This window comes from Panthera tigris, chromosome A2 (assembly GCF_018350195.1).
Source record: "Panthera tigris isolate Pti1 chromosome A2, P.tigris_Pti1_mat1.1, whole genome shotgun sequence".
NCBI classification, from domain to species: domain Eukaryota; kingdom Metazoa; phylum Chordata; class Mammalia; order Carnivora; family Felidae; genus Panthera; species Panthera tigris.
Window position 1 is genome coordinate 166,584,973 of NC_056661.1, and position 14,374 is coordinate 166,599,346.

A 14,374-nucleotide genomic window follows, 5' to 3' on the forward strand; every position below is an offset into this window, starting at 1 on the left:
GTGTCGTGAGTGGGTGCACAGGCATTCCCGCCATGTATATGTTACATGTTGACAGGCCAACGTGGGGAAAGAAAGAACAAAAGTAAAGAAATTACCTTTCCAGATAACAAAGCACAGACTTAATCCAAACATACTATGGTTTCCACATCGAGAAGAAGAAGTAACATCTACTAAAACAACCGGGAAAAGTTTGGTGACCATTAAAAAAATGACCTTCCCAAACAGATTTCAGTTACTCTGGAAGTTCTTCCAAAGTTTGAGGCAATTAAAGTTTGACAGATTGTTTGGTAAGACTGATCTCTTGGTAAGTGTTGAAGCGTGAGAGTCTATCAAGAAAGATTTGATTTTCCAACGGGTAAAGCAAACAAAAATCTCACCCCCATACACATCCGTAAACTAAGCTTTAAGATGCTGACTCCGTCTACGAAATAGTTCTATTCCGAGGAAGAAAAGGAAAAATGTTTAAACGTGTCTGCATTAGGATCTAATAATGCAAAGTACTCACTGTTTGAAACAGTGTGAAGAAAAGCCCACTGATGATTCAGGAACACTCCACGAACACACTGTAACCCAAAGCCCCGAATCATGAGTTATGAGCGCACAGGTCTCTGCACGGACCGCCAGCAGCCTGGGAGGGCAGACAGCACAAGGGTGAGTTGTGAGGGCTCACGTGGACCACGGCTGCGTGGGGGCCTTCCCGCTCCAGGTATCTTGCAACGAGGCCACTGCCGTGCCGTGTAACTGGGGACACACGGATTCTCCTCTCGGGCTCTCCGGGAAGAAGAAATCCCAGTCCAGAGGCCACCAGTGCCTCGGCTGGAGCAGACCCCCCGAACCCCATCCTTCACCGCTGGCCGAAGGCTCCCTGTGTTCTGACGAGGACACCGACTTCGTCCATCGGAAGGGTCACGTCACCCTGTGTTCTGACGAGGACACTGACTCCGTCCGTCGGAAGGGTCATGTCACATGCCAACGCTGATAAAACTTGCTACGTTGCCACCCGCCACTCCTCATTCCCAGGTCAGCTACTTCTAACCTCACGCACACTTTCTTCCGGAAAAATTATAGCAACGATTATTTTCATCGTCCCCAAGAGATAAGGTATGATATCAAATCGCTCGGTTTTCCTCGTCCAGTGATGGGACTTAGGGGAGGTTTATCCAAACTTCCCTTCCACTGTAGGGTTAACCGCGTGCAGAAGGCCAACGATGCAAAAATAAGAAAGCATCAAAGCAGCTTTTCCTGAAATCGTTTTATGTTTGCGATACTTTGGACAACTTCTCAGACAGACGTTTGCGTTCAAAGGGGGTCTCAGGGGTCGCTCTAGAAAACCCAGGTTTAGTGCGGACGCATTAATGAGCTAACTCTTGCCTCATTTACAAATGTAAACCCCCTCTATTGGTAGCTATGCTTTTCAGAGCTGGTGATACATGAGTCAGCTAAATCTAGAGGGAAAAGTCGTGAAACCCCATCCCCGTGTGCTGAGTCCTGCCCTGCTAACCACAAACCACAACAACACAGCTGCTCAAACAGCAGCACCTTCTCCCCGGCGAACAGGCCACTTCGGGACGATGTCCACGTTTACTCAGAGCCCTTCCCTAAAACGTATACTGGCGCGGCAACAAAACCAAGCCCATCAGAAAATCTTTACAATAATTTCATTTCCAAATTTCCCTAGATCACATTTTTAAAGGAAAAGTTTTTTCCCCTTTTTATTAATCTGGATTGAAGAAAAGTACACATTTCATTTATTGTCTGGATTACAGATTCTTATTAAACAAACCAGAGCTCATTATAAAATCAATATCAACTTAACCACCATGTCCCCAGGAGGAACAACAAAAAGGTCACTCCAAGAAATTCAAACAATTTTCCTGCTGGAAGGGCATGATTTTAATTACAGATACTATTAATTAGAGCTGTCACTGGCAAGATTTTTTTTCTGTTAATTATCGGAAACTCAGTTCTCAGTGTGCAATTTCAACCTGCGTTTTTGCCAAACTTAGTCATTTCTGCATGCAAGCCCAACCTTTCCATTCTATCAATATTTTATATTTGAATTTCAAAGTGTATCAAAGGATGCCGTGCTTTCTAAAAATCCACCCCTGTGTGATCTCCCGTCTCTTGCACACAGAACAGAACTGGTGTGATAATTTATTTATGTCCCGGCACAGACCTGGCCATCCTACACCGATGGTCCTGCTCAATAGAATTTCTGGATAAATTCTTACTAGTTTATGTGACATTTTTTCCTAGGCTTCTTCTTCAAACGTGGTTTTTCTTTTGCTTTGAAGCAGAGCCGTGCGCTGGGGCTGAAATGTCACCTCCCACACATTTGAAGTTGCCATTTCTTTATAAGAGACTATCATGCTGACCAGCCTTGTGACCTCCTCCAGAAAACCGAAGCGTTTCTCCCCCGTTCGGGGACAACACCAAGAATTTTGAAATGGTGGTGGGGCGGGGTGGGGGGGGAGGTGGGAAGCTATCTCCTGGTCTCTTTTAAGCATAGTGATTTTAGAAACTCATCCCAGCTCCTTCTTTGGGCCAGCGTCAGGGCAGCCCAAGGAGCAAAATCAGGCAGCACAGGCCAGTCCTAGAGGGCACCCAGGGGGCCAGCTTGGGCGGGGGAGGGTGGTTCTATAAAGAGCAGGAGAGCCCCCCGTATGACTGTCATGACAGGAGAGTAACATTCAACTTATAGACGATTGTAAATATGATGCCTCGTACAGAAGACAGACATATTCCACAGCACAATCATGTCACTAGACAAAACAAAGCATCTCGTCCAGTGGGAGGGAATCTTCCACAAATACATATTGAATGAATTTTTAAAAGGATGATTAAATGTTTTACCTTCCCAAATGGGAAAATATACTTAGAGTTAAATACCATTTTACGTTAAAAGGAATCCAACGCCCCAACTAGTTCCTACCGTGGGCTCGTATGCTGTTACAACCGAAGGCACATTTTCATTACAGGACATTACTGAATATGAAGCGTATGCTACGGCACGTCCAAACATTCTGTGAATTTTCTACCAGCCTGTGTGGTCTGAACCTGCCTTCCTGACATTCTCTTTGGCTTCTGACTTGTCTCCAGGTGGGTCTGGGACGTCCCGTGTTACCTGCGGGAGGCCGCCCCCCTGGCTCTCAAGGGGACGTCTTTGGTTTACTTCCCACTTATCGGCATTAGATTTCACTTTATCCAAATAATAGCAGAGGGCAGCAACGGTTCAGGTCAAAGGATCCTTTCATATGAGACCCCGAGAAGTCGACAATTTAAGAGACGTCTTCAAAAACCCACACAGCCAACGTATCTCGCAACTTTGGCATTTTTTCATTAATAGTGGCCAAACTAAGAAAGACAAAGAAAGATACATAATTCATGTTTCTTACTTCTTCCACATTTCCATTGAGCAACCTGCTTTCACAGCTAACTGAGACCAGCCGAGAACAGAGTAAGATTAACACAAAGCAGTAAAACTGTGGTTACAAGGGACTGATGTGAACGCTAGTGAGGAGTTTCCAACCGTCCTCCTAAAAGAACCCAAACTATGGGTGAGGGAGCCGCTGGGCGTGGGGAAGGGCCTCAGGCAGCTAACTGATCTGTGTGTCCAGTGGGTGAACGGAGCCCCTACCTGGTAGGCGGCCGTGGCGTCCGGGCCCGGGTGGTCCCCTGGTCCCGACAGCTTGTCCTGCAGCCTGGCGCGGGAGGTGTGGCGGAGGCAGTAGATGGCACCGGAGGCCAGGAGGACCCCCACCATGGCCACGACGGAGACCAGCGTGAGCACAATGAACGGGGTCGAGTCCCCTTGCTTTGCGCGGCGTGGAGGGAGCTTTAGTTTGCTTTTCTGCAGGACAGGAGAGAAGGAGTGTGTTAGTGGCCAGCAAACAGGACCTCCTGGAAACCACCCTTTCCCAGCGGATCCAAAACGTGACAGCTCAGTGCAGCAGGGTGTGGGCCCTGCCCCAGCGGGAGGGCCTTCCAGAACAGCACCCCCAAGCAAGGAGGGAAGTTATGTCTAATTCGCATCTTAAGGATCGCAGCGTTTTCAAAAGGAAACTCAGAGGCATCACTTTTATTCTTAAAACCACCGATTTTCAAAACGTAAGGACGTGAACTCTTTGGCCCGCATCCCTTGTCCAGACAAGGGTGAGAGAAATAGTTTATCCAGAGCACGCACCACAAATGTTTCGGGGGGGGGGTCCTGGGGCACAGAGACGTCAAACAACCCTACAGCGCACAGCAGAAAAGAGGGGCACGATCTCTGAAAGTTTCACCTCAACCTTCCCGGAGACACAGCAGGGGCGGTGCCTGCGAGGACACTTGGCGAGGCATCCCCACCGACCTGGGACCCTCCGTGCGCGCCCGCGGGACACAGACCCGCCGCCGCGCGCCTCACGCTTTTCCTGGGAAGGAGCTGCGGGGCGCTGGGGAGGCCAGGGTCCAGGAGGCCGCCTCCCGGCGGTGTGGAAAATGGGGAGACAAAGCATCATTGTCCCACTGTCTGGGGGGCAGGCTTTGGGCGCATCTCTCCGGAGTCCCCTCCGGGCTCAAGGAGCGTGGTGCTCGCGGGGCAGCCTCGCCCTCAGTCAGGTGCGGTGGCCGCGGTGAGAAGCGGCTCCGGCCAGCACGCCCCCCACCACCACCCGGGCAATGAATGGAAACGCACGCCCCCGCCTCGGTCCCGGTTGCTACAAGATGAGAACAATTAGCAAACTCCTTTCCACCACCTAATTTCGCGTGGTAACAAAATGGATTTTTCCCCATGAATGCCTGGCCGGCCTATTCATTATCTCTCTTCTATTAGTAATTTTCTGCTCCGTATTCAGCCTCCCACCTCCTCATTTCCTCCCGTCTCCGAGTGTACACAGGGCCTCTTATGTCAGGCCGGGCCATTTTTATCTTGTAATCATAAAGGCCACCAAAGCAATTATCGCCGGTCTTGACTGGAAAAGCTGGTCATTAATTAGCCTCCTTTTGCCTTCGGTGCCGCGGATTAGCTGGTGCCGGGACTGAGTTAATGGAAACGCGGGTTAAATGAGAAAAGACGCCGAATTTTCTTGCCTGGACGCCCGGCTCCGAGGAGGACGGCGAGGCTGGCAACCGGCGGGGAGGCACACGGAGGGTGGGGAGGGCGGGGAGGGGGCCGGGGAGGGGGGAGCGCGCAGGGGGAGGGACCCGGAGGGGCGGGGGCGCAGGAGGGGCGCGCGAGGGGCCGGAGCGGCGGTCCCGCGGTCTCCTCTCCCCCCACCCCCCCCTCCCCGGCGCGGACCCCTCCCCTCCGTCCCGCTCGCCCCTCCCTCCGCGCCGGCACCGCTGCCTCCGGGAGGCTCTCGCTCCTGGAGCAGCGGACCCACCCCCGCCGCCCGCGCTCCCTCCGCACCCCTGTCCCCGCCCCGCGCGGGGCGAGAGCCGCAGCCCCATAAATAAACCGGAGGACCCCACCCGGCGCGGCGCGGCCCAGCGGGGCGGGAGGGACCGCGACCTCCCCGGCGCGGCGCGCAGGTCAGCGCCCCTGGGCGCCCGCGAGGCTCCGGGCCGGGGTCTCCGTCCCCTGACTGCGTCCCGCGGCTGGAGCGGCCTCCCCCTCGCGGCGGCCCCTCCGCCCCCGAAAGAGGCCTTGCCCGCACCTCGGTGGGGGGCGTTTCCAGGAGCACCGCTCGCTCCCCCCGCGCCCCCCGCGGGACCGCCTCGCCTCGGCAGACCGAGCCGGGACAACAAAGGAGGCGGCGCGGCCGAAGGAGGGGCGTCCGGCCGTCCCCCCGCCCGGGCCCGGCCCGCCCGGCCTTCACTACGCGTCCCCCAACCCCGCCCTCCGTGCCGGCGACTGTGGGTCCCCGCGTCCGCGCTTAGTCCAAGCTCCCGCGCGGGGGAATCCCGCCCAGGCCTCGGGAGGACCCCTCGCGCCCACGTGGTTGACGGCGCCCGGGAACGGGGACTTCCTGAACCTTCCTGCCTGGCGGCGTGAAGCGCACACGCGTGTGGTGGCCAGCTGGCTCCAGAGGACGCGCCGCGCCTCGAGGTGTGGCGCGCGCGTCGGTGCGCACCCGACGGACGGTCGCACGCGCGCCAGGGGCCAAGGGCCGGACTGTGGGTGCAGGCGGTCGGGGACGCGAGGTCCCGCTGCGCAGGGCGCTCGCCGGGGAACCGGCGCAGAGGCGGCCCGGTTGTCACTCGGTTCCAGGTGAGAGGCCATGCAGGCAGGCGCGGCGCCCACACGTTCTCCTGGCCCAGGCCTCGGGCGAGGGAGAGGTCGCACGGAAGCTCTTTTCAAGGAGGTAGAGTGGCCCGAACACCGCCGCCCCCGGCCGGCTGGGTTCCTGCCCCAGGAAACCGACGGTCACCGTGACCCACGATGCGCTCGGCACGCGCGGGTAGTGGAACAGTGCCTCTTTCGCGGCGCGCGTGGAGTGGACTCAAAGGTCAAAGAAAAATGTCAAGGAGAGTGACTGCTCCCAGAGCTGAGGTCCTTCCTCTCCGGATCCCGCTCTCCCTCCTCCCAGCTGCCCAGCCCCCGCTGGGTCCCAGGTGCTGCTGGAGGAGAAGGGATGCAGGAGAGGGAAAAGGACGTGACCCGGTGCCCACTGAGTCCCATTTTCTATGGTCTCTTCTGGTTCCAAGCTGCGTTGGAACCTTCTCCCGCGGAGAAGGGCCACCGCGGTCCCAGGCTGGGAGGGAGGCGCCCAGACGTACCTCCCGCAGCCTATCCGCAATCCCAATCCTGCAGCCAGGGGAGGGGTGGGTGAGGCTGAGGACTCCCGAGCTTGGGCGTGGGGGAGAAGAGGGTGTGACCCAGAGGAGGACTGCGGTGGTAGGGCCGACAGACCCGCCGCGCTTCTGACGCTGAGGTCGCCGGACCCTAGAGCCGGGCTGGGAACGTCCCTCCAGCCGGCCCGGGGAGGGGGGCGGGTGCATCTTAGCCAGAGCCCGAAAAATCACTCTTCCTCGCTCCCCCCCGCCCCCAGTGGTTCCGACCTACCCAGCGCCCGGCCGGAGGGTCGAGCGGGAGGAAAAACTGTTGCTGGCTGCGAGTCAGGTCTTAAGAAACCCGGAAGAAACTAAAATTTATGGAAATTAAAAAATAAAATTAGACCAGGTGAATTCCTTCCTTGGCATAGTGACTGGGGTTTAAAATCTTCGTGATTATTTTATTTTCTTTCTTGTTGTGGAATTAAGAAAACAAACAAAACTTCCAATCCCTGCTAACCAAGAGCTTTAAGAGGAAAAAAAAAAAATGAGCGTGGTATCTGCTTAAAAGTGAGTTTGAGCCAGGGCCCCGCTGCAGGTGTGACCAGGGCGGGGTGGGCCTCAGCCCCTCCCCTCCTGGGTCCCTGCTCCCCAAGGCCGAGCGACTCGAACCCGTCTGCGATCCCCCAATTTTGTCCTGGGCCCCGCCGATAGCCCACGACTAATTAGAGGCATCCTGTCAGTCTTGACTGGAAATTGAAAGAAAATAATGTTTAAATATTTATGACTTGGACAGACACGTACAGTCAGGCATCTTTTAGAAGCAGAACCCCTCCTTCCGGGTGGCGGCAGAGAGAGGCGCACAAGGGGCCGGGATGGCTGTGGGCCCTGGGATGCGGGGTCACACACACAAACGCTGAATGCTGAGTTTCAGGTGCAGGAGAAGTACGAGGTTTAAAAAAATAATCAGGAATAATTAAGGCAACTTTACATCAGGTTAGATGTGTCTTGACTGCACAACCATTTCCACCTGCAGCTCCTTGAATTTGGAATGTAAAATATTGCAAACGCTGTGATTTGAAATAAATGTGACCAGAGGCAATTTGTGGGTCGCTCTTGGAAATCGGAATCTACAGACGTTGTCCTGACCTACTTAAACTATTTTGATCTGCGCTTGTGAGTGGAGGTGCATGGGGCTTCCTTTGCATGATCTTCTGAGCCATTTATGGCAAAATATCTTCAAAACTTTTTTTCTTTAGCTGTCCATGTGGTGAGCTTAAAAGAAAAGAAGAGAAAAAAAGAGAACATTTTATACCCAAACTTGGTTGTGAGAACTAAGGCAGCCGCACAATTACGAAAGTTTATGCTAACAAGTATTTGTTGACAGGTAGCAACAAAATTGAAAATCGGAGTATTTTTCCAAGACTGTGCGTCGTCAACAGCTGACAATAGCAGTCTGTTACCGAAGCCACTGACTTCGATTTGAAAATACACTTGTTCCCCAAATTTATGGGCACGGGCATTTAAGTTTATTAGTAGGAAACTTCTGATACGTGGATGTTTTCGTCCGAATCATTCCGAAAGAATCCGTTTTGGAAACACTGTCCCTCTGCACTCTTACGTCACTGTAATTGTCAACATCCCTTTCCCTGTAAAATTTAGAAATTGATTTTAGAGACTACTAATGAGTTGCTATAACAAATCTGTCTTTGGTTTCGCAGATGAATAATTTCAGAATTATTTGAGAGTTTCATGCTAGATTTGCTAAAATGCATTCACTAAAACATACGATCACTTTAAGGCAGATCAAAAATTTCAATAGTTTTCAGGCCATGGGAATGACCGAACTTAAAAATATGGGGAGGGGGAGGTGTCTTAAAATATTTTAAAAGTATTTTTTAAAGCTGTTAACTGAACTATTTTTAATTTGGAATTTGCCACAGAATTCTCATAAATGAGAGAAGTCAGGCGGAAATAATCACGTATTAATTCTCTGCATTACAAAATCTTTTCAGAAGCTATTATCAGAGCAAGAGCCATTTCGGTCTGAATCCAGGGTGGGAGAAATCCTTTGTGCAAGTGAAAGCCATTGTTCCTCGTGCAGATGAAATTGTACTTGCAAATCTGCCATTCAAGTAGCCAAAAAAAAAAAAAAAAAAAAAAAAAAAAAAAAAAAAAAAAAAGCCTAGATAGGCAAGAGAAAAGAATGTCCAAGAAATAATTATTCTTAAATAAAAATAAATGGGGATACCTTGTTTTAAAATAAGCCATTTGTTTATTTTTTCAGGCATAGACAAAAATAAATATGCAAAAGGTAACTGTCTATTTGCCGCCTTTAAGCGCTCCCAAAACATCAGTTTTGGGGAACTACTCTGTTTTAAGACATCAGGGAAGATTTACGATATTTATGTTTAAAGGGGGAGGACTACCCTTGTGTGAACTAATTTTTAGCAGAGCTTCATACACAGCAAATTGTCTCGGGGAGAACAGAGAGCGACCAGCTGAGAACAGAGCGAAGAAGATGGGCCCCCCCAGGAATCGTGCCCCCGGCCGTCTTTCAGATTCACCGCTGGCGTCTCTATTACACCCCGACTCCTGCTCGGCCGCTGCACTGATGCGCCGGCTCCCGACCCGTGTTCTGCGCGCGCAGTCGGGTCCCCGAGGCCTGATCTGACGCGCGCACACACGCGCTTCCTCGGGTAGGTGACGCCGTGGTCGTGAAGCAGGAGTTTTCCCAGCAAGAACCAACCCCCCTTCGGGATGCCCTTCCTCTTCCTCCGAGGCTCAGAAGCCCCATCCTGGCCTGGCCCGGCGTCGCGGGTCGGGACCCCGGCAAGGCGCTCCTTGGAGCGCAGGCCTGTGTCGGGCCCCCTGTCCGGCTGCAGGGGCCTCGGGCCTTCCTCGCCTCCCGGTCCCGGTCCCTCCCGCTCAGTTACTTACAGCAGCCCACGGAGGTCCGAAAGGTCAGGCCGCAGCGCCGGACACAAAGGGGCCAGTGCTCCTGGGAGCCGACAGTACTCACGGCACCGAGGGCTTCCCAGGAGGTCCCGGCCCCCTCCCCTAAGGGGACAATGCCCTGGCCGGGCCTCCCCGCCACAAAGCGCGGGCCGCGGGCCGCGCGCGCACGTCCCCAACGACGCCCGCATCCACCCATCCGGGAGCGCGGAGGGCCCACCGCGCACATCTCTGCTGCGCTACCCCCACCACGGCCACCCCCTTCTCGGGAGCCAAGTGGGCGAACTTGGTTGGGTGGGGGGCGTTTCCTCTTGGGTTGATAAAAAGAAATGCGCTTCCCTCCCCCTCGCGCACACAGACCTTCACCTCGCATTTTCGCTCGCGTCTAAATTCGGGGAAGGGTGGCTGGGCAGAGACCACGTGGACGAGCTGCGCTCCGGGCCCCAGGCGGGAAGGCTCCGGGCTCCGCGCAGGGGCCTCTGTCGGCGGACTTAGCTCGGGAACTGGACCCCAGAGTCGGCCGACGCACAGGTGCAGGCGGCAGGCGGCAAGGCCCGGACAGCAGGGCCGGCCCCGCAGGGACCAACGCGGACAGGGTCCTCACTGCCCTCTGGGCGTGCGTTTCGGGGCCCTGGCGACAGTGACAGAGTCATTCCCCCCTCTCCCCCCCACCGTCCAGCGTGGAGCGCGGCCCGTTCAGCGCACTGGTGACACAAAAGGGCGGGAGAGTCTGCTGAGGGTTTTACCCCCTAATTTTGGGGTCCACCTGACTGTCTCCAGACTTCTCTAGAACCTCAAAGCAGGCTGCAGCTCAGAACCGTACAGGTAGTTAAGGAAGGCAGGAAATGAAGTCCCTCCTTCAGAAGTTTCTCTCCGCGAGCACGCGGCCGCCTCACCTCGGGGGTCCGCGAAAGCGCAGGTTCCCTTTGGGGGAGGGGAGGTGGCCACAGCCAGGCATTTCTCTAACTGGTGGGGGGAGGGCGCGGGGGGGGGCGCTCAGAGCACCCTGCGGCCTCACCCACGGCCCCCCCTGCCCCTCGCTCGCCCCTCCTTGCGTGCCCATCCCAGGTCCTCTACCCGAATCGCCCCGACGGCACAACGTGCGCTCCGGGACCGAGAGAGAACAGTGAAGAGCGCCCCAAGACGCGCTGGGAGGAAGATGCCCCGGCGGTGGGCCCCCCTCCGTCCTGGCTGCTCATCCCCACGCTTCCTCTCCTGTTCCCACACCGCTGCCCCCACACCCCCCTCTCTCCCTGAGGGTCTGAACTGCCGGGGTGGCTCCGGACAAGTCCAAGAACGAGGGCCCCAGCCCAGTCCTGCCAGTCTCCAAGGGGCCCAGGGGGGTGGGACAGTTGCCACCAACGCGGTCGCCCTGGGATGTCCAAACCTGACCCACTGGGGGGATGACCTCAGACCTCCCCCGCCAGCCAGAGCCTTTGACAGGTGTCCTGCTTCGAGTCTGAGTTAGCCCCCCGCACTGGGCTCTCCGACGCCCAGGTTGCCCAGCCCAGCCCCCGCGCGCACCCTCCACCCTCCTCAGCCTCTGGTTCCGCGCCCCGCCACCTACCCGCTCGGCGGTGCCCTCCGTAGGTCCCTCCTGCTTTCTCCCTCCCCCACCCCAGCCTCTCTCCTTTCTCCTACAAACCCGCGGGTGCCCGCGCCCCCGGCCCCCGAGCTCCTGGTTACCTGCGGAGGGGCTGGCGCCCGGCGCCCGAGCGGGAGGAGGGGGGGGCGTGCGCCGGGCCGTGCGGCCTCGGGGCGCGGCGGCCGCGGGCAGCGGCGGCGCCATCACCACAGCCAGCCGTTTCCCTGCTCCCGATCCACAGTCGAGCGGGGCCATCCTGCTTCTGACCACAAACTTCTCGGGAGGCCGGCGTAGACAAAGGTGCCGTGCGCGGTGGCCCCAGCGGCGGCTGCGGCACCGGCTCCGAGCCCGCGGGCGCCCGCAGCTCTGCGCCGCCGCTCCGCCGGGCTGTGTGCGCGCCGCTCCGGCCGGGCCCCGGGGCGAGGCGCTCGGGGCCGGGGCGCGGCGAGGACGGGCGCGGGGCCGGCGCGGGACAGTCCCCGCAGGGCCACCGGTCGCGCGCGCAGCTCCATCCAGAGCGGCCGCCGCGCCCCGCCTTATATCCGGCCCGGCGCGCACCCGGCCGGCGGCGGCGCGGCTCGCGGCCCAGCCACCGGTTGCTATAGCGATGTCCCCCCCCCCCCACATGTTGCTGACAGCAATTGGCTAAGGGGCCGCGGCTCTCCGAACACCCTCTCCCGCCCGAGACTATGAATGGACATCGGCTTTGTCAGTCATTCGTACAACGCCCGGGCCTTCGCCGGCTCTTTCTTTCCAGCCGTGTTCCCTTCCACAGCTCCCGCGCACTTCAAACTGGGCAAGTTCAGGGCAGCGCTCAGGGGAGAGGGGACTCGGCCAGAACCATCGACCCGCATGGCCTTACTATGACCTCTGCGGTGGGAAGGGTGGGGGTGTGGAAACTCTTCGCGAGAGAAAAATTCAGGGCAAATTATTGTTTCTAGTTAGTTTTAACACTTTTGCCATGGGGGGCTCTTTGCTCTCCAAATCGAAGCAGACCGAATTACCCCGGTAAAAACAAGGGAGGAAATGCCCTCCCACCCGCCCTTTACTCGCGAGTGTTCAGGTCTGGAGTTCGAGTACAAAGCGCCTCGCCCGAGGTGGGAAGGAGAACTTTGCCACCAGAGCCGGCCTGGGGCAGCGGTGCAAACGGCGTCTCAGCCTCCGTCCTCGCCTCCCTCAGGGGAAAGGCCGGGCCTGGACCACTGCCTCCGGGGGAAGGAGCGCAGGGGCGCCGCAGGGCTGAGCTCCCAGTCGAACGCTCCTCCCGAGCTCCTTGACCCGGCAGGAATCTGGGGGGCGTCCAGGCCTCCCTCGGCCAATCAGCCACCCCATCACGCGCCCCCCTGGCCCCTTCCCCCACATTCTTTCTCCCCAAGCCCTGGACCCCGGTCTCAGCTACAGGTTGGGGCACCCCGGTGCGCGACGCCCCGGGCGAGCAGCCGAGAGCCGGGCGCTGAAACCCAACGTCTGTGTGGACAATGCCCTCTCCGAGGCCCACAGCTGCAGGAACAAGAGGAAGAAAGGAACCGGGAGAGACCTTGTCACATGCAGATGACAGTCTGCGCTGGGCTCTGTGGTTTCTCCTTTTCTGGAAACCCTGGCGCCCTCCTCCCAGTCCCCCTCTCCCACTGCCTCACCATTGTTCCTGCGCTCGGGACAGCTGGAGACGGCGGCCCTTCCTAACCCGACGCCCCCCCCCCCACAGCCGGCCCCTCCAGGGCCCACTGCACCGCACCCCCCCCCCCCCCCCAGTCCCTGCCAGCCAGCCCAGGAGGAGCCTGCACGTTTCCCCTCTCCTCCCCACCCCTCCCCTGCCCGGGCTCTTCCCTCCAGGAAGCGCGGGGGCCAGGGCTCAGGGCAAGGGGTCTCCACAGACCTGAGTCGAGTGCCTGCGAAGTGCTTGCCTCTGTCTAAAAGTGTCCTAAAAACTCGCTTCCACTGACCCAAGGCCTAGGCCGAGTTCTGCTTTGATTCGGTGTTTACAGCTGCCGGGAGCCCAGCGCGCCACAGAGCCCCGGGCACAGAGGTGGCGCCCCCATCATCAGCTCCCGAAGGAGCTCCTCGCGGGCTGGACTTGCCAGGCTTCGAGAAGCGCAGGTCCAGTGGAGGCCAAACGGGGAAACTGTGCTGGATTATACACCCGCAGTGCACGCACCGCGACCCCCTCAAACATCCAGCAGGCCCGAGGCGGGACGCCCCCGGGGCTCCCGCAGCCCCGAGCCTGGCAGGGCCTGCAGAACCACCCCCCACCCCCCACCCCCCGCAAACTCGCCTCGGGCCGGCGCTCGGCCGCCCGCTGGGCCTCCCGGTCGTCCAGCCCCAGAGACCCGCGCCTCTAGCCGCTCTCTGAGGGTCCTCCTCGTGCAAAGCCCTGAGTGGTGGTGGTTCCTGTCCCTCCTGCTGCCCTCTTCGGGGCTTGTCCCCCTCCCCGGGAGCCCCGGGGCTTCGGCATACTTCTCCAGCCTCTGGGGCGACCCCAGGCGCGGCCCTGGGAGGGGAAAGAGGAGAGGAGGGGTTGCAGGCTGGGGCCGCGGAGGAGGCGGGAAGGGCCCCGGAAGCTCCAGCGGGGCGAGGGGGGAGGTCGGCGGAGAGGGGGCGCAGGCAGGGAAGGGAGGCCTGGAGGAGGGGACGTGTCGCCCTCAGCCTCGTTGGTAACCGGGCTCTCCATAGCAACGGCCTGCGCGCGCGCGCCTGTGTGTGTGTGTGTGTGTGTGTGTGTGTGTGTGCGCGCGCGCGCGCGTGTGCAGAGTTCCTGCGCCTCTCCAGTCCTGGGTGGGGGACTCAGCACCGGGGGCGGATGAAGGGAAGGCCCCTCCAGGACGCGAGGGCCGGCCTCCAAGGTGCTGGGGACGCCGTGGGGTCCCGGGAGGCCGCGCGGGGCGCCGGGCGGGGCGCGGGGGTGGGGGGACGCTCCCGGGGCCCGCGCCCGGCCGGAGGGGCACCGGGGACGTCGGGGGAGTGGCGCTGACCGCGCGTCTCCGCCGAGACTCCGCGCGGCGCCTCGGGAGGCGCGGCGGGTGGGGGCCCCGGGCCCGGGCGGCCGCTCAGGCTGCGCCTCTTTCCTAGGCCGCCGGGACCCGCGCTCAGGAGGGACCCGGTGCCGGAGGGGACCCCGCGCCAGCCCCCAGCCCGCCGCGACGCGCG

The 14,374-nt window shown here is 58.7% G+C and overlaps 1 protein-coding gene across 11 annotated transcripts in view; it reads right to left on the reverse strand.

The window, feature by feature from the left end:
• Positions 1-14,374, reverse strand: part of PTPRN2 (protein tyrosine phosphatase receptor type N2) — an 809,627-nt gene that overhangs the window by 100,632 nt on the left and 694,621 nt on the right. For all 11 annotated transcript variants that reach the window (XM_042976545.1, XM_042976559.1, XM_042976565.1 and 8 more), the window contains one exon: positions 3,638-3,850. In XM_042976545.1, coding sequence (XP_042832479.1) covers positions 3,638-3,850 — 213 coding nt within the window. The remainder of the gene's footprint in view (positions 1-3,637; positions 3,851-14,374) is intronic.